This window comes from Chelonia mydas, chromosome 11 (assembly GCF_015237465.2).
Source record: "Chelonia mydas isolate rCheMyd1 chromosome 11, rCheMyd1.pri.v2, whole genome shotgun sequence".
Classification (NCBI taxonomy): domain Eukaryota; kingdom Metazoa; phylum Chordata; order Testudines; family Cheloniidae; genus Chelonia; species Chelonia mydas.
This window is the reverse complement of record NC_051251.2, coordinates 37,514,922-37,535,184: the sequence shown is the minus strand read 5'-3', so window position 1 is coordinate 37,535,184 and position 20,263 is coordinate 37,514,922. Positions and strand designations below refer to the sequence as shown.

At 42.6% G+C, this 20,263-nt stretch overlaps 1 protein-coding gene and 1 long non-coding RNA gene across 5 annotated transcripts in view; one reads left to right on the top strand and one right to left on the bottom strand.

Annotated features, from left to right (window-relative positions):
- Positions 1-1,471: 1,471 nt before the first annotated feature.
- LOC119567348 lies at positions 1,472-19,303 on the bottom strand. Its single transcript, XR_005227330.2, has 3 exons — positions 19,162-19,303; positions 4,237-4,313; positions 1,472-4,149 (listed from the first exon to the last, which is right to left on the bottom strand). It is a non-coding gene; the product is annotated as an uncharacterized LOC119567348 (long non-coding RNA).
- STK39 (serine/threonine kinase 39) overlaps positions 18,663-20,263 on the top strand; it is a 199,810-nt gene continuing 198,209 nt past the window's right edge. The window contains exon 1 of one of the 4 annotated variants that reach the window (XM_037912485.2): positions 18,663-19,080. In XM_037912485.2, coding sequence (XP_037768413.1) covers positions 18,972-19,080 — 109 coding nt within the window. In that variant the 5' untranslated portion in view covers positions 18,663-18,971. Of the gene's footprint in view, positions 19,081-19,275; positions 19,385-20,263 lie in introns of those variants that run through there. The other 3 variants (XM_043525521.1, XM_043525523.1, XM_043525522.1) reach the window with 3 other exon arrangements.

Sequence of the window (20,263 nt, the reverse complement as noted above, 5' to 3'; positions counted from 1 at the left end):
TCCTATAGGTAAGTGTCAGGAAGTGGATCTTAGATATTCCTGATTTGATCTGCAAAAATATTATTCAAGGTAAATGTGTAGCTATACAGCTATTGGAAAAAACATGTGCTTCCCTCCTTCCCCCACCCACGAGGCTTGAATTGTTATACTGAGAAAGGAAACCAGAAAAGGTACTCTGAATTTTCATAGCAGTCATTTAAATTGCTTAATTATGATTGCAGAGAGATAACACGGATATTTACAAGACTTGCAATGTACACCAGTTACTATATAAAATCCTGGGATCAAAGTATTCCTGTTCCTGTAAGTGATTTTAAAAGCAATAAACAAAGTTAAAACATACATAATAAGAAATGTTGAACCATGACTTCCAAATCTGGTGACTCATTAAAAAGTGTTGCTGTAGTCTAAACACTTATATTGCGAGCTTATCACTTTGAATGTTATATGGTTCACAATTTCTGCTCTATGGAAGGGGATTTTATTAAGTCATTCAGTAACAAAAAGAGAGATAAACTTCAGCTACATCATCCTAATTAAATCAGTTGCTTTGCCAAGGGAATATTATATACAAACTGAGAAAACTAATCACAGCCATGCTCAAATCAATAATGGGTGGCTGGAAAGACTTTTCACTCCCCATTAGGAATGCCTGACACAATTCAGTTTGACCCAAATCCTCTCCCCAGCATGCAGGCTGAGTAAACAGGCTTTGTGCAAGGGAATTCTATGTGAGTTGAGTGGGGACAGAATCCATCCTCCTGCCATCAGCTGCGGTAGCCTCCATGGCCTTTATACCATCACTAAGTAAGAGATAGGGAAGAAGGGGGAAAGAGAGAGAGTGGATTAGTCACAAATCTTAGTCATAGATTCACTGGTTCTCACCCTGGCTTAACCAAAACTTCTCCTTCATGCTAACATCAGTGGTGAGCTGGTGCCAGTTCACACCGGTTCGCTAGAACCGGTTGTTAAATTTAGAAGCCCTTTTAGAACCGGTTGTCCCACGAGCTGTTCAGGCCCAGGGAGGCGGAGGTGAGCTGGGGCAGGGGGGCGCAAGGAGGGCCGCCCACGCCACAGCATGTAACCCGGGGGAGGGGGGGCACGGGAAGGAGCGCAGGGGAACCGCTCCCCGCCCCAGCTCACCTCTGCCTTCCTGGGCCTGAGCGCAAAGCCGCTGCCTGCTTCTCAGCCCTCCCCGGGGGAAGGGGGCGGAGAAGCAGAGTGCAGTGGCTCATTCAGGGGAGGAGGCGGAGCAGAGCGGAGGTGAGCTGGGGCTGAGCACGGGGTGGGGAGCTGTCGGTGGGGGCTCTGCACCCACCAAATTTTCCCTGTGGGTGCTCCAGCCCTGGAGCACCCATGGAGTCGGTGCCTAAGGCGCCACTTTTGATGTAATCAGTGGGGGGAGCGGCCGCTCCCCCTGCTCCCCCCCAGCTATGCTGCCCCACCCCTAGGAGCCAGCGGGACCTGCCGGATGCTTCCTGGGAGCTGCCCCAGGTAAGCATCTCCGGGACTTCCCACCTCACCCCCAGCAGGTCTCTCTGGCTCTTAGGGGCGGGGTGGGCACCCACTACGGTGGCCCATGTGACCCTCCTACCCAGTTCTGGGGGCATTCAGGGGTGGATTTGGCACGGGTCTGGGGGGGGAGGGGGCGGATGTCAAGGCATGCGGGGTGTTGGATGGGGCAGGAGTCTCTGCGGGGCGCGGGTGGGCCACGACCCCCTTGTGGGGTGAGGAGGGAACTGGTTGTTAAGATTTTGGCAGCTCATCACTGGCTTACATGGATATAGCCTCTGCAGCATGAGGGAAGTAATAGATCCTTCTGGGGAGACCTTCCCCCACTGTGCAACAGAACTGCCTCAGTTCCACAGCCTTTCAGGCCTTGCAAACAGTCGGGGGCAGGATTGAGGCCTTAATGCAAATTCTAGATTTGAGAGTATTACCCCAGGGGGAAAATATATTAACATACATTTTAAACAAAAGGCTTTGTTCTCATCCTCTGCCATATTTTGAGAGGGATAAATAAACTCTGGTGGAGCCAATGTCCTTGGTGAGGTGCGATAATGTTTTTTGTGGTAGCTCTGAGTGGTCAGGTTCTGTTAAACTCTAATTCTGTTTCTTCTAATGACAAATGCACACAAAAGGTGAAAACAAAAGATAGATTAACATTTTAGGATACAGTCATGGAAACTGTGATGTTGTTGGGTTCCGTCTCCTCATCTTGTCTAGTCAGATTGTTTTTCAGGATCAGGAAAAAGAAGGTCCAACTGTGGTTTGATAAATCCCTGGATCCTAGTATCAGAGATGTATTTTTTTTTTAAACTTCAATATAATTTCCCAGATGATCACTGTATTTTGGTGACTCTTTGACTACTGTAAAGGACTAAAAGATGAGCTAGTAGGAAAATCAAGTTTATTTACACCAAACAACTACATCAGCTGTCTATCAAATATTAGAACATCTTCAAAGTCCTACTCTAGACCTTCCAAGATCTCAGTAGGCGGAGACTGAGCTGTCTCAAAACTGACTCTTCCTCTGTGACCACAGTCTCCAAAGGCAGTCTCTATCCTCCAGGAAGATGAAATTCTCAACTGACAGAGCAAGACCAATGGATGGCTGCAACTGTGGGACCCCTCTCTGATGGATCTACAGAGGACAATTAACCTGACATTTAAGACAAATGCAAGACATACCCTTCCTATAACACACCCATGTGCCCAGGCTGGTATTTGATTAGCCTGGTCATTTGTTTTTTTAAATAGATTTGTCAGTTGACACAAAAATAATTTAATCTGACAGTGTTTTGTATGTGGGTCTAAAGATTTGCATTATTATCACAATACACTGTGAAATCTAATGTTAAAAGTTTCTGTGTCCAGTTAAAGATGCTGCAGTGTTCCCACTTCCACAGTTTAAGCGATAAAAGATCAAAAGTGTTGAAAACACAGCAGTTGTCTTCCCACCAACACACAAACGCACCATGCGTGTGAGAGTGGGGTTTGAGTCATGTGAGAGTGAGATGTGCGATGTTATCAATCTTATCTATATGTGATAGATCTCTAGATACTATAAGTGGCTGTTGGAGGGGTGGGTTGCGAAGTTGCCTTCTGTTGTGATTGCGGAGGGCTTGTCTTGGGGCAGGGGGATGCTGGGTTTTTTGCATTTCAAAGGTGGTAACCCTAAGGCACACACATACCTATCTGATGATTCCCCTAAAAAACAAAACCAAACCCAAACACTACATTTCCTGTCCGGAAGAGATCAAGGAAGATTAACTGAAGGATAAGACGAGAGAAATTAAGTTCTAATGAAACCTACCAGTCTCTGGACAGAGGGTTAGAAGCAGAAAATCAGGTCTCTGTGTACACCACTCACACAGTTTTGTAAGGTGCTTAGATACCCCAGTAATGAATACAGCATAACAACAGGGACAGAAACAAAATGAAAAAAAAAAATAGCCCATTCCTAGGTTTATAGGTTAACTGTACTGGGGAATTGTAAGATACGTGGAGCCATTATCCTCTGAGATCTGTCTGTACCCAGCTCTGGTTGGCAGATTGAAGGTTCTCTCCATTTGATGGATGTTTTATAGCCTCTGTGAAATGTGTTGACTTGATCCAGTATCTGGCAGACAGTACAAATCCCCACAATTGGCATGAAACGACTTGTTTGGCAGTCTCAGCAGAGGCCAAGGACTAGCAAGGCATGGAGATTGTTGTGCCCTCTCATTTTAGATGTGGTGCTTGCTGGTCAGGGTTGAGGCATTTTGACTGGACAAGGAGGAAACCCGCACTGCCTGAACTGAGTGGCTTCAGGCCAGTCAATCTAGTATCTCTTGTAATATGAGATTAAAATATCCAAAGCCCCAGAAAGCATAAACAGATCTTTTTTTATTATGAAATTATTCATTTGAAAGTAAAAGATCTTTCAGTTTGTCCTTACAAAACACATGAATTTGTAATTTGTCAAAGGAGGGGAAATGTCACCTGAAACTTGCTGAGAGAAATGTCAGCAGTGCTAATACAAATCAATACGAGTTACTTCCCTGATTTATAGCATGCATGTCAGATTGCAGGTCCAAGGGCTGAAGGCAGCTTGCTTGATGTATTCGTCTGGCCCCCATGTCAGTTTACAACTCTGCAGAATTTGAGCTTTCAATTAAAAAATAAAAAAGTGACTGTGACTGAGAAAGAAACCTTCAGTGCTATATTTATTTTTATTAAAAGTATTTTATGTACCTGTAAAAAGGAATTAATGTAGAATTTACTGCATAGATTGATTCTCTTTCTCCCCCATCCTGCACATGTAGCCTGTTCTGGAACACAGGGATAAAATAGTCATGTGCCTATCATCATCATGCCCACTTGGCTTGTATTGTTATATCCCACACCCCTTTCCGTATGTTTTCTCAAGCCCCCCGCTAAATTTGGTTAGATTCCCTCCCACCATTACCTTGTTTTTTGACCATCTCTAATCATAATGCCTCAAAGGAGTGGGGGTACTATGAGAAGTAAGTTGCTAGTGTTTTTAAAGTGCTTTGAAGATGACTACTATAATAGGCATGTAAATACTAATTTTAAAAGTTTATAATTCTGTTGATAGCAGTGGGAGATCTGTTGTGAGTCTAGGGTAGTTTATGACTTTTAGTTTGTAGCTCAGGCTCACAGACCCTAATTAAAAATATAATTCAGTTCTTTCTACAAAAAGTCTGTTTGTCATTTGATTTATAGCACCTAGAGGACAGCATTTGAATATAAAAGGTGGCTTTCTTTTTTCTAATTGCTCTACGTACACCACTTTTTAATTATTCAATACTTTATATCATTCATACAATGAACTGTCAGTGCATCAATAAATATAAACACATTTAGCGTGAACAGAAGCCTTTTCTATTAAGTTCCATTTATTTTCAATTGTAGTGTTTATTACAGCAGAAGACATACTGTATGTCTTTTAAATATTATGAGTCTTAAATATTTTACTATGTTCCAAGCAGCAATGAAATGGTCATCCATAATTCCAGAAGTCTGTTTATTGGAAAAAGCAGGAAGAGAACTCTACACACTGAAGTTTGGTAAAAGTTTTAGAAATACTGATGTTAAAATAAATATTCCCCCTTGCCCCATTAAGAAAGAACTGGGAATCCATTCCTTGCCTTTGAAAAAGTAGAACAGAAAAAATCTGGCCTCCCCTCAACCCTCAGTATTAGGGCCACCTAGCTGCCACCTCTCAAAGAGGTGGACTAACAACACTGAGAAGAACCCCTTCCATTGATGTATGAAGTATCTACACTATGGTACTACAGTGGCCCAGCTCCACTGCCATAGCTGTGCTGCTGTAGTGAGACATACCCTTAAGCCGATTCCCGCAACTGGCATAAGTTATCCTCGTACAACTGCATCTACACTAGGGCTTTTACTGGCATAGCTATGTTGGTACAGGTGGTTTTTTTTTTTTTTTAAACAACACAGCTCTATCAGCAAAACTTTAAGTGTAGACAAGAACCAATTTGTTTCACTTTCTGGTTCTCATGAATTAAAAAAGTGCCAATTGATATGTTTAGGTTTCCATCACTGTCGGGATGAGCTGATTTTACAAAAATCATTAAAATGTAAAAACAAACAAAAGAACCGCTTCTGAAAATAATTCTGTTTACTAGGGTCGGAGCCTCCTTCTTTCCAATATTAAAAAAAAAAAAAATACAAAACCTACATTTTGAATCTAAATCACTTGAAATTGTCCTGTTAATAAAAAGAAAAAGGAGTACTTGTGGCACCTTAGAAACTAACTAAATTTATTTGAGCATCCGATGAAGTGAGCTGTAGCTCACGAAAGCTTACGCTCAAATAAATTTGTTAGTCTCTAAGGTGCCACAAGTACTCCTGTTCTTTTTGCGAATACAGACTAACACGGCTGCTACTCTGAAACTTGTCCTGTTAATGAAGCACAAAAATTGAATTTTAGAATCAATATTTGGAGGCTTTGAATAATGCATTTAAAAGGAGATTTGAGGAATCAGTGAACAGCCTAGTTACAACTAAGACCTCTCTAGCGCATCATCAAGGATCTACAACCTATCCTGAAGGACGACCCCTCACTCTCACAGATCTTGGGAGACAGGCCAGTCCTTGCTTACAGACAGCCCCCCAGTCTGAAGCATATACTCACCAGCAATCACACACCACACAACAAAAACACTAATCCAGGAACCTATCCTTGCAACAAAGCCCGTTGCCAGCTGTGTCCATGTATCTATTCAGGGGACACCATCATAGGGCCTAATCACATCAGCCATACTATCAGAGTCTCGTTCACCTGCACATATACCAATGTGATATATGCCATCATGTGCCAGCAATGCCCCTCTGCCATGTACATTGGCCAAACCGGACAGTCTCTCCGTAAAAGAATAAATGGACACAAATCAGACGTCAAGAATTATAACATTCAAAAACCAGTCGGAGAACACTTCAATCTCTCTGGTCACTCGATTACAGACCTAAAAGTGGCAATTCTTCAACAAAAAAAACTTCAAAAACAGACTCCAATGAGAGACTCCTGAATTGGAATTAATTTGCAAACTGGACACAATTACATTAGGCTTGAATAAAGACTGGGAGTGGATGTGTCATTACACAAAGTAAAACTATTTCCCCATGTTTATTCGCCCCCCCCCACCCCCCCACTGTTCCTCAGACGTTCTTGTCAACTGCTGGAAATGGCCCACCTTGATTATCACTACAAAAGGGTTTTTTTCCCCCCCCTCTTCTGCTGGTAATAGCTCACCTTACCTAATCACTCTTGTTACAATGTGTATGGTAACACCCATTGTTTCATGTTCTCTGTGTATATAAAATCTCCCCACTGTATTTTCCACTGCATGCATCCGATGAAGTGAGCTGTGCTCACGAAAGCTTATGCTCAAATACATTTGTTAGTCTCTAAGGTGCCACAAGTACTCCTTTTCTTTTTGCGGATACAGACTAACACAGCTGCTACTCTGAAACTATACTTTATAGTGTTCATCTGAGATACTTAAGGTATTTTTCTTAAATCTGAGCACCATATTTTAACACCTGTGTTACTATCTTCCCAGGGTGGGGACCTTACTTCTTATTCATTTCCTATAGAGACATTTTGGTTTCAGACATTCAATGGGTGCTCTGGCAGCAGGCAATCTGTCTGTGAGCTATAGGTGATATAAGTGGCAGAGGGTAGCAGCTTCTGACCTTCTCTCTCTGGGTAGATTGTCTTGTCTTAGAGCTTTACTGGTCTTACAGGGAATTATTATATTGATAGCAATGACAAAATCTGTCCTGAATCCCAAACTCCATTTACAGTATTATTGTCTCAGTAGATCTTACCTTTGGGTAAAGAAATAGTTAATGGAATTTAACACTATACAAATCAGAAATAATATCATTTAGAATAAAACTATTTAATAGCATTTATAGCTCATGGTTAAGCAGAAAAACAAATCTAATCACGCAAAGTTGATTTTTCATTTTAGGTAATTGTTTTGTAAACGTTGGTAACTACAGCTGAAACAAGCGATGGTAATATTTCTTAGAGCAGGGGTTCTCAAACTGGGGGTTGGGACCCCTCAAGGGGTCGCGAGGTTATTACATCGGGGGTCACGAGCTGTCAGCCTCCACCCCAAACCCTGCTTTCCCTCCAGCATTTATAACGGTGTTAAATATATAAAAAAGTGTTCTTAATTTATAAGGGGGGGTCACACTCAGAGGCTATGTGAAAGAGGTCACCAGTACAAAAGTTTGAGAACCACTGTCTTAGAGTATATGAATTAAATACGTTTAAAAAAATCTTTCCCTTTATTTTCTTAATCCCAACATTCCCAGGATAACATAAATAAAATAATACTAATAAGTGTCACCCATTCATTTACTATTTGATACCTGTCTCCATTGGAGAAACTGCAAAGGAGCCATTTTATGACATGCAAATGATGAATACACTATTTACACATGTGTGAAGCTTACTACTCATTACACAAATAGGTATGTAAACAACTCTACTGCTGTATGGCTCTTCATTTAGTGGTCATTGTTGATGTATTCCCATTTGTTTCTGTAAGAGGGTGAAATTAATGCTTATTTAATAATAAAAATAACTATGTTTAAAGGAAAACACTGTCCAAATAGTTTAAAGTGCCTGAAAAGCAATGCCAAAGCTCTTTGGGACCTAATGGGGACTTCCACTCACAAGTGTTTAATCTTTCTATCACAGGTATATTGTTTGGCCCCCATTACCGTAATATTTAAGCACCTCACAATCATTAATGTATTTATCCTCACAGCTCCACTGTGAGGTATCCTGAGGAACTGAGACACAGAGGGTGGGATTCATGAGGGGATTTTAGGCAAAGCAATGCTCAGCATTGAAGTGCCTAGCTTTTACATGTTCTGCTGCCTAGTGGAATTCTCAACTCTGAATTAGGTGCCCAAGCCCCCTATACAATGCATAGGGAGAGTTATGTACCAAAAACAGGGATTCACAAGAGCCAGCACACTGAGTGGGGAGCCACACAAGCTAGCCAACAGGAAATGCTGATGAGATGGGTGTGGCTTAAACCCACCTTTCAAAGGGATTTAGGTGCCCAACTCTGGGCACAAGGGAGGTGTCCATCTCCGCTTGAAATTCAAAGCCATGAATCTTCTCCTAGGGTTGTGACGCATGGCCAGAAAGGCTAAACATCCTGCAACCCTTAAAGACATACGGGGAGACAATGTTTGTGTTTTTACATATATATGGGTAGTGGTCAACAATGTAATCAACAGTCATTGTCTATGCTGTATTCTGTTAATTCAGAGATCAAAAGAACATCCTAGCATTTAAATGAATTGTAAACACAGGATATCCCTGTATTCCTCTCTCCTTGAAATGTATAGCAAATCACCTGTGAATAGTAGAAAAACAGGCAATTGCCTTATGTTAATCTATGTGAATAATTAACAATGATACTTAGGAAATGAGGACCTATTGTTCCCCGAGGGACTCCAACTTGTCAACGAAGGCTTGAAATTGTATAAAAGATCCTTGGGTCCTGATCCTGTTATCTCAGATCTGCTTAAGCTTCATCAGGGGAAGTTTGAGTCATAAGATTGAAGTGCCAGTTCAGCTGGAAACACCCTGAATATGATATTGGACACTGAACTATAACCTATGGACAAAATTCTAAAAACTCTTTGGAACTACAAAGCTCACCATCTCTGCTATGTATCTGAACCTCAAGAACTGAACTCATGTCTGTATGTATATTGATCTTTTAACCATACTCTCTCTTTTGTTTTTAATAAATTTTAGTTTAGTTAATAATAATTGGTGTTAGCATGTATTTGGGTAAGATCTGGAATATTCAATAACCTGGGAGATAATGTGTCCAATCCTTTGGGACTGGTAGAACTTTTTCTTTTATATGATGAAATAAGATTTTCAGAAATCTTCATCATGACTTGGGTACCTGGATGGAGGCTTGGGGATCAGTTACTTCCAGGGAACTGTGTTGTTGGCTTCTGGGCAACCAGTGGGTAATAAAGAAGCTGTTTTATGATGTCTTGGTAAGTCTAAGTATTGAAAATATCCACCAGGTTTGGGGACTATCTGCCCCATTCTTTGCCATTCACCCTAATTGAGTGACCTCAGCCGGCCCCCACTGGGACCCCTGTCACAGTGCCTAAACCAGGTTAATTTCTCTTATATCCTATCCATAGCTAAGGCTTAGCACATTCACTTTGGAAGTAGGAGCTCTGTGTTCAAATCCCCAATCTGCCTGATGTGGAGAAGAGATTTGAACTTGGATCTCCTACTTCCCAGCAGAGCGGTCCAGCCACTAGCCCATGGAGTATTCTGAGGCAGAGCTATCTCAGTATCTCCTCTTGAAGTTGTTCCCTTGTGTATAAATAATTAGCTATTCATTACAGCATAAGGACTGGAACCTGGCTCTTCCCTCAGGAGTGCCTTGACCATCGGGATAGAGAATCATTCTCACGCTGTCTCACCCAAAGAATATTTAATTATTTATACATAACAGCACTGCTTCAACAGGAGAGATCACAGGAGCCCCACCCCAGAATACCCTCAGCCCAGTGGTTCAGGCACTCTCAGAGGAGATAGCAGACCTAAATTCAAGTCCCTGTTCCACATCAGGCAAACTGTGGATTAGAACGTGGGTCTTCCATATCCTAGCTCAGTATGCTAACCACTTCACTAAAGCTTACAAGAGCAGCACCACTGGTATCCTTTGTGGAAGTTTAAGTGTACTCAGCGCCTGGCCCCAAAGGCAAATTAGGTAGGAAAACCCCTCATTTGTGAATTCCACTGGGTCTTAGGTCTGAGTTAGGTGCCAGGCTGATGGGTGGTGGTAGGATTTAGACAGCTGCTCACATGCCCAGCTACTGAAATTGAGGCACCTCGGGGACATTAAAGGTAGAAATGTAGGTCCTAGGGACTGGGCATCTACAAGATTAGGCAGCAGCTGAGTGAGGGTTTTGTGAATGACAATGGTGTGTAAATATTGGACTTAAGTACCTAACTGGTACTTTAGATCCCCAAATCCCCCTGGTGAATCCCACTCAGAGACCAAGACCCAGATCTTTAGGTATTTAGGTGCCTCACTCCCACCTAAATCTTATGGCATCCTAACTCCCACAATTTACATTAAAATGACATTTCAAGTGGTTTTAGATACTAAAAGCCCCTCTCTCCTTTTGAGGGTGTGGGCCTAAGTGAGTTGGCCAAGGTCACACAGGAAGTCTGGGGCAGAGCAGGGAATTGAACTCAGACTGCTTAAGTTTAAGCCCTACTCTAACCACTGGACCATCATTTCCCTATACCTGATTGCTACCTCAAGGCAAACATACTTTGTCTGTGTAAGCAATGGAGCAACATTTACAGCCTGCCATAGGTTACCTAGGTGGCCAGCTTCTGTTCCTAGGGGGATTATGTTAAATCCCTATTTTGCTCCAAATTCTACCTGAATCTTATGTGATCCTAAAAGCAGAAACCTGTAAAGCAGTTGAGTGGGAGCTCTTCCCTTTCACATGTCAGGGCTTATCTTCAATGGATTCAGAATTGATCCTAGCTGGTATAAAGCTCCCTCAGTTCAACTACACACCTTCCTCAAAGGAAGGCCCTGGGAACTGGTAGTGCTCAGCACCTTGCAGCGACAGGTCCTCTACTAGTCAAGGCAGGCAGTTTCCTTAACCTTAAACCAGTCAGTTAACAACACTCTTCCCTCTGACAGTATGAGCTATGTGAAGAAGCTCTTATGGCCTAGAAGGCAGGGCAGCCTGCCCTGGGAGATGAGACTCTGAGTTGTTTATAATGTTGAATTTAGCGGAGGATATTGTTAAACTACATCAGGAGAAATCTGGCCAGTGCCGCTGGACTGTAGTACCTTTTATTTGTAAATCACCACAGTCTGAAAGGGAAGCCAGAAATAAAGGAAATAAATTTTTATTTCCATATTTGGTCTCCCAGAGAGCACACATGTCCAGCCCCTGGTCTTCCACTCAGTAGTTCAGCAATGCTAAACATCATCACAAAATAATCTTTAGATATATAATCTACATATATTCAGTTTTTATATCTGTATCTTTCCTTTGGGGTTTGTCTCCTATAGACAAATTATCTAGGTGGCATATGCACATATTATAACAATTTAAATGACTTCAACAATAAAAAAATCTTAATACTGTATTCCATGTTAACTTATTTTTAGTCCAGAGATCTCAACTCACTTTACAAATATTGATCCTTTCATTTCTCTGTGCATCAGTTTCCCATTTGTAAAATGGGAATAAAAACACTTTCCAACACTCACAAGAGTATTAAGAGGATAAATTAATTCAGCTACTACAGTTAAGGGGGGCTATCAGTAGAGTTCCTTCCCCAGGCCTTTCCCTACACTCGGAGCAAGGTGCCCCCCACTCATCCAGGTCATTGATCTGCAGCGTGCAGGTAATTTTCCCAGTTCCCAGCTGAAGATGCTCAGACCTCCAGCTGGGGACACATAGCCCAGAAGGGGTGGACTGTCTGAGAAGGAAACAAAAGAGGAATTAACACAAAGGATGTCATGATGGCTGGAGTGGCTCACAGCTGTGAATGCCTACTTCAAGACATACTGTCAGTAAACAGGCAGACACCCGAAATTGGTGGTGTGTTCTATAATTAGATTTTACCAACCCAGTCACTAATGTTAACTCCTGGATCATCATACCAGTCTTACCATAGAGTCACAGACAGTATCTTCAGACTCTCTGGTCTATCTTGCCATGCAGACTAACTGGATTTCGTGATAAACAGTCACTTACACCAAAGATTACATCACACCAGGTTGCTCCAAGAGACCAGTCACTTACCCCAGATCAACTGGTACTCTAGATCTTATACGAAAGACAATGCTGTTAGCCAATTCTACAGTAAACTAACTAAAGGTTTATTAGCTAAGAAAAAAGAATGAGAGTTACTCAGAGGTTAAAAAAGGTTAAATATATGTACAGCTGAGTCACAGTCTATAATTCAAAATGGTAACAGAGATGTAGTAATTGGCCAGTTTTCCAAAAGTCTCTCAGGGCTACCTGGAATAACTCTGGGGATCTCAGTGTTCTAGTTCAGTTATTCCACTCTGTTAGAATCCAAACAGTCCAGAGATAGAGAATCTTTCCCTAAATCCATACTTATAGCTTCGTCTCACAGAAAACAAGCTGACAGGGTCACTACCCATGTGGGCTTTTCCTTTGATGACAGGCAGTACGTCTTTAACCTCAGATCATCACACACAATGACCACTTGCTTTGAAATTAGCGCTTTTCTATTACAGATCTTCATTCACATTCCACAAGGCTTCTTCCTTGTCTGATGGGTTATTTAGTTACAGGGGTATTTACAAGGTAAATGTTTGCTATTGCATTATAACAGGATACCGATAAATAAAAACAATGCAAGTAACATCCCATTCGTTTTCATGAAGTTTAAACACCACATACACTCATACGTTTAACAATTACTTTGATCTATATTAATACACAAGTGAATTGACCGGGGGCTTCAGCATGAGCTGGCACCTTGTCTGTCAGCATCACAAAGGAATCATCCCAAATCTGTTTTAAAGCTCTCATTGGGGTGAAGCCCTAAAGTGAGTTAACAAGTAAACAGAAAGGAAAAGTCAATTCCTAAAGTGAATCAGCATCAGACCCGCACACCCTCCCTTCAGGGAGGACAATCAGACAGCAGTCATCTAAGGAGCTCCTGCCTTCAACTAGCCTTCTCTCCAGGACTGAACTTGTGCTCTCCTCCCTGCTCTACCATCAGCTGAGCTGGATTTCTTCTTTTTAAGCACCTCCCTCCAATTCTGCCGTCTCTCGCAGGAGACGGGGCAGGGCCACCTGAACCCAAATTCCATCATTAATCCCATGTTGCCCAGGTTGCACACCCCACCACAGGACCATGTAATTTCCTGGATAGATTCTTACAGATGGAAATCCTGAGAGAGCCCAGATTCCTTGACACACAGCCACAAAATGTTCAGTCCTCCTAAAATGCCTAGTATTCAGACCAAATCACTTTAACGATAACTAAATCAGAATACACACAACAAAATAAATCTTCAGTCCATTGTTTTTTTCCCCATTGTGATTATGTCCCAAATTCATCCAAAATTATTCTGATAGAGCTCCTGATTCCTGCAAATTCCAATCCAAGGCATTAGACTGCGACCAATACATGATTTACCAATTGATTTACATATTCCAAAACCTATCTATGGAGCTCTATCTACTCAACTAAGAGTTCAGAACATTTGAAATATATGTAATTATTAGTTTGCATTTATGAGCTATCCAAGAGATAAGTACTAGCTTGACTCTGTCACTTTTACATTGCTGGTACAAATCTAGACTGGTTTGGTAGTGACTGAAAGTTACCCACAGTTAGTATCCTTCTGGGCAGTTTCAATGGAGAGACAAGACCTGAAAGGACATGGTCACTCAAGCCTGGTCTATACTAAAAAGTTAGGTCAACCCAGATACGAAGCTCAGGGGTGTGAAAAATCCACACCTCTGAGCAATCTAGTTAAGCTGACCTAACCCCAGTGTAAATAGCGCTAAATCAATGGAAGAATATTCTTTCATCGACCAAGCTACCGCCTTTCTGGGAGGTTGATTACTAATGCCAGTGGGAGAACCCCCGTCCTCAGCAAGGGTAGTGTCTTCACTGAAATGCTACAGTGGCACCTCTGTAGCGTTTCAAGAGTAGACAAGCCCTCAGCTATCCTAGTGAGGCTTCCTTCTGAACAAGATTGGGAAACGCTACCATTGGTGTTTGCTCCATTGATTCCTGTCTTGTACCTGCTCTGTGGATAACTGGAGGGCTACAGGCCTAAAGTTGGTCAAAAGTTCTCTCTTATTTTGGGTGCCCAATTTGAGACACCAGGGCCCAGCTCCTCAAGTGTATTTAGTAACCCAACTACCTTTGAGGATCTGGGCCCTGATGCCTCACTTACAGAGCTATTGAACATGGGAGTTACTCAGCACCTCTGAAAATTAGACACTAGATAACTCAAGCTGGGTATTCAAAAAGTAAGTCACCCAAAATGAGACCTTATTTCTTTAAAATGTTGGCCTTGGTATCTAGGATTGTTAGACATCATTCACAAGAACTAAAGTCACTAGTTTTTTTAAAAGAAATCATGTACTGATGGTTGTGATTCAACCCACTGGAAATAGCACAAAGAATAGTTTCTATCACAAAAGTCCATATGAGTATGGGGCACTGTGGAGAAGGGAAAGAATTAAAGACTAATTTGAATGTTTGTGTAGCAAACGACAGGATTGTGCACACTGATTGTGCACACTACAGTCATCAACAGTGATTGAACCTGGAATCTCCTGTACCAAGAACACAAAAGCCTATGGTTTGAGCTAAAGAAATATATTCATTAAATGCCAAGGTAGAAAATTCCGATCCAACTTGGATATAGCAAACCACACACACTAAGGCCCTGGATCCGCAATGAGCTTTATCCTACAAGTAAGACCCCTGTGCCCAAGGAGTCTCACACTGATTTCACTGAGGCTCTGCACAGGCACAGTGGACTGCTCACACAATATTCCTTGCAGAATCAATGGCTCTGTCAGTGTACTATATCCTTTTGTAATGTAATTTTGGTGTCAAGAATATTCTATCTTCTAACTTGGTAAAGTGTAAACATATATAGACTAGTAAGTACTAGTAACTACACCTAAACTGCATGGCCCCAGTCCTGCAAGCTCTTATCTAAGTGAGAAGTCTCACTGAAGTCAGTAGGACAATTCCCATGTATGTCTTAGAGTCTGATTTACCATAACTTATTTAGGTTTTTATTTAGGCTTCCAATAATAAAGTTCAGTATTCAGATAATAATAGTTCTATGCTTTCAATTATACAACTAATGGATCAGAAGTAACAGCCATATTCTATGAGTCCTTACAAAAATATAACTAAGTACTAGTATTTCTTCCCATCTATGAACTCTGTGACCTGTAAAATAGGTCTTAGAACAAAAATTCGTAGAACAAAGCTGATTAATCAACAGACAACAATACCAAACATGTAGCGTGGGATTTTCAAAAGCAGTCAGCGTTGACCTAACTCTTTTCCCCTTGTAGTCTAGAAGGGTTGTATCATTGCATGTCAAGTACTGACAAGGACTTATTCTCATCATTATCAAGAGGAAAGGCCAAAACAAGTTCAGAAAAAAACAAAACTAGCCTGAATCTTCACCTGTACCTCAAAATTAATCCTTTCTTCAGATCAGATAAATCTGTAGTTCCAAATGAGTTTCTTGGATCCCTTCCTGGCACCTCCCCACATTTGCAGATATGCTGGCGGGGCCTCTTCCTCTTTAAATGTCTGAAGGATCTTCTGGGAGAAGTGTCTCCTTTCACCCTTTAGCTAATTAGTAAAGTCTTCAATGCTGTGTGGCCTCTCTCCTATGCATCCTCAGGGGAAGACCTCTTTAACAAGGGCAGCTGATCAAGTGGCGCAGCCCAACAGTTTGAAGGCCTCCTTGCTGCTCTCTTTCATATTTGGCCTGATTTTGGAGCTTCCCCTTGAGTTATACCCCAGTATGCATGGCACACCTTTGAGAAGTTCTATAGTGCGTAATATCCCTGCTCTGAAAGGTTTTCTCCATGAAGGCTGCTAATCTCATAAAATGGCAGGAACCTTATGAGCTCTAGGTTCCTAGAGATAGGTCATGCACCTTGGGAAAAAAGAGTCTTATAACATCATCAGATGTAAAACTGAGCATTGTTTCAACAGAAACAGTGATACTGTACCAGCAGCAGCCGCACAAGAATTCATAATTTTTTTATTTTTTTTTAAATCTGAATACAGATGGAGGAGTTGGCTGTTCTCCCCTGAGTGGCAAGTAACTAATTTTTTCTGTGCTGATTGATTGCTCTGTAACATTGTGGTCTTATTTTTTCCCCCTAGACTATTGCTGGCAGGAAGATCTTCTTTACTAACAACAAGTTGTGTTGTCTTGGTATTAACCTGATTATTGTGGTATTAGCATGACAATTTCATATTTCCTCTTCCAATTTTTGCTAACCTTTAATTTTGTTGGAGATAATTTCTAATGTGTATATATTAAAATATTTTAATTACATTTCTTTAAAAAGTCAATTAAGAGAGGACATTTGAGCATCAGTGCAATGCAAAAATATACAGTGCTTTCTTTCTGTACTGCGGAAACAGGTATCCATCTTGAGCCTAATTGGCAGGTAGAAGGATGAGAGAAAAAACCTTCAATGCACAAACATGATTCAGTATTTACAAAGTGTAGGTATAATTTGTGCTAGACGTCAGAATTAGGGGTTCCTCCTTTATTCAGCATTCAGATTTCCCAGCAGAACTTTTGTGACAAAGAAATAACTTAATAATCAAGCAAATTGCTATGCTTTTCCAAGGTGATCTTCCCCTGCTAACTAAACTGCTTCCTTAAATAAGTTACACAGCAACGTTCACATTTATTACTTGGTCCAATTCTGTTTTTTCTTCCATTATTGCTTTAACCTTTGCTACTCTATATTTCATAGTACTAGTAGGAACTAATAGTCTGTTATCTTTAGATCTCATCAGCATAGACATATTGACCCTGAAACTCTCCCCACTCAGACAAAATTTTCCAAATTTAGTTTGAATAACCTTCAAAAATCTTTCAGTCATAGCTGCAATAACCGAAATTAAAAAAAAAACAACTTTGAAAGTATATTTTGCTTTTTAATAACATTTGTTAATCTGAAACAATGTGATATATACAAGTCATTTAGGGCCAAGAATGGGCATGAGGGCAGAACTGGATCTGTATTTTCTGGAATTATTTAATACGTAAACATTTTTACTAGAGCTATGAAATGTACAACAAAGAGGAAAAAAAAGAGTTAAAATCCATGTTGCTGACATCACAAGCAGCAGAGTTCCATAACTCACACAGTGACTTTGCTTTTCTGCAGTCATCTTTGTTCTTGTATAATGAAAAACAAAGTGGAAAAGCCTTATACTACTAACTTTTATAGAGCAACAAAATCATTTAAAATCTCTTAGCACTAATCTAAATTCTGTTCAACCAAGGAATTATCTCTCTGCACTGCACAGAAACCTGCTAGTTCATTGACAATATAGACAGAGTTCACACACTAGTGTAACATGGCACTGGTCCCTTCACCTCAATGCAACTTACACCAGCAGTGAATTTGGCCCTTTGTTTGTTAAGGTACAATGGCCCCAGCTCTGCAAAGATAAATGCATGTTCTTAAATTTAAGAACATGAATAATCCACCTGAAGTCAATGGGACTACTCACATACTTAATATTAAACATGTGTGTATGTCTTCAGGGGTTAATAGATGCTTTTTATCTCCTTGCAACCCCTGTGGAACTCACTGACTTCAATGGGACTCTCAACAAACAAGATTCCTCTATAACAGTGGTTTTCAACCTTTTTTCATTTGCAGACCACTACATATTTTCAAATGGCGGTACGGACCCCTTTGGAAATCTTAGGCCCCCAGGGGTCCCCAGACCACAGGTTGAAAACCACTATTCTATAGTAACGACAACCTTTCACGGACCCCTTAGAGTCTGCAGATCCCTCAGGTGTCTGAAGACCACAGGTTGAAAACCACTGATCTATAACGGATCCACTTGCTGGACGGGGGCCTATACAGTGAAAATGAGCCATGACATCCTTGCCATGGCCTCACATCACTTACCACATCACTGACTGAGACTACCCAGATGACCAACAGAACTAAACTAGAATTCAAAAGACTGAAAATGGCCACAGAGTGAGTGAAGGGCTATACAAAAAAACTGTAATGAGCCGAGCAAGGAATGGAGAAAGCCGTGATGCCTCCTAAAACTTAGCACCACTTTTTAAAAAAATAAGCCTTAACTACGGATATATTTCTATACCCCGGCTTCACCCATAGGTTTTCCTACAGGACAGGCTCGAGGAGTCTCTCTCACAGGGCAGCAGCCCCAAGTTCAAGCTGTGCCAAGTGATGCCAGACACCCCAGAGCGGCGGGGGGGGCGGGTGTGGAGGGGCTGTCGGTGGAGAGTTACCCATCCAAGGAGGGGGAGATCCACCTCCGCCCGACCCCCCTCCCGGGCAGGTGCGTGCCCAGCTAGCTGCCAGCGGGCCCCCTGCCGCGCCAGCTCTCCCTTCTCCCCGCAGCTCGGCGGCGCTCAGGGCTCGCCTCACACCCCGGCGCGAGGGACCATGCCCGGGGCTGGCCTCGTGTAGCCGCAGCTCCCCGCCCCGCCTCCTCCTCCCCCTCCCGCCGTGCGGCTGGCGGCTCGCAGGGAGGGAGCGTGAGCAGCGAGCGAGCGAGCGGGCGGGGGTTAAAGGTGCAGCTGGAAGGGAAGTTTGGAGAAGGTCGCGCGGTGTCTGTGCGCTCCGGCAGCATCATGGCGGAGCCCAGCGACTCGCCTGTCCACCTCCAGCAGCCCGCGCCGGCGGCCGCTCCCGCCGCCTGGCCCATCTGCAGGGACGCCTACGAGCTGCAGGAGGTTATCGGTCAGTGGGGCGGGGGCCGCGCGGGCGGGCCGGGCTGCGCCGGGCACGGGGGATGCGCCGGGAGCCGGCTGCGGGGCCTACCGGCGTTTGCTCTCCGCGGGTTTCTCTCACTGCGGCGGGCGCGCCCGGCACTGCAGCGGCTGCAAACTTTATTTCCGAGGCGCCGGCTGGGGCTGGCTGCCCCGCTCTCCCCACGCGCAGCGGGCGGCGGCGGCTCCTGGTGGGGGCGCAGTGGCAGCTGCCCCAGCCCTTCTGCGGGGCCGTGAGATGAGCCCCAAAGCATCGTTCCCGCTGTTAGTCAGTGGTGAGCAGCGAGCTGTAATTAGCCGTTGGCCTTGCCTCATCTCTGCTCTCGCCGGCTGTAACGGTGCACCCTGTGTCTTGCTCTATCCGTTCAGATTAGTCTGCATCTTTCCGGGGTGGTGGCGGTTAAATCTCCCCATCTGCGGCTCGTGCTGATTTCCTTTTTGAAAGCCTTCATTTCCTTTTGCTCCCTCTGCATAGCTTTAATTTTGTCCCCATCTCCTCTTTTCATCCTCCCCATCACTCTACTCTCCTATACACTATACTCTTACCGCTGTTGTGATTATGGCTTAATTTCATTGGTGCAAGCCTTCCCCTTCGGTTTAAGGTTTAACACCCCTCCCCCAAACATGCAGGCAGTGTGTGCTGGGATTGTGCATGTAACAATTAATTGCTATCAAAATGTGGCTGACTTAATTTTCCTCCCAACTGTGTGGATCGGATCATTATGAATCTTGCAAGGTGAAAAGATGACTGATGGTAACAATATGTCTAATGGAAGGCTGTATGCTTTTTTTGATCTGGATGCTATTATTGCTAATCAGTTCAAGAATACTCATTCTTGTGTTTCTTATATTTAAAAAACAAACAAACAACCCTGCAGAAACTAAAAGCCAGGTCCAAAATTGCAATTATCGTTCCTTGAGATTTGGGCTAGAATTCATTTACCTCAAAAATTCCTGTAGTTTTGCTTTGCATTGCTCTTGTAACTAGTAGCGCCTTTAATATTGCGCACTAATTGCTGATAACTGTGACAGATGCCATTTTTAATCAGGGTTGTAAATCATGTACATTCAGCGTTGTTTCTTTGGCTATTTAGTTTCCACAATCAGAAACTAAGTGTTGCCAAGGAGAAATAACTTACCCCTTCTCTCTCAAG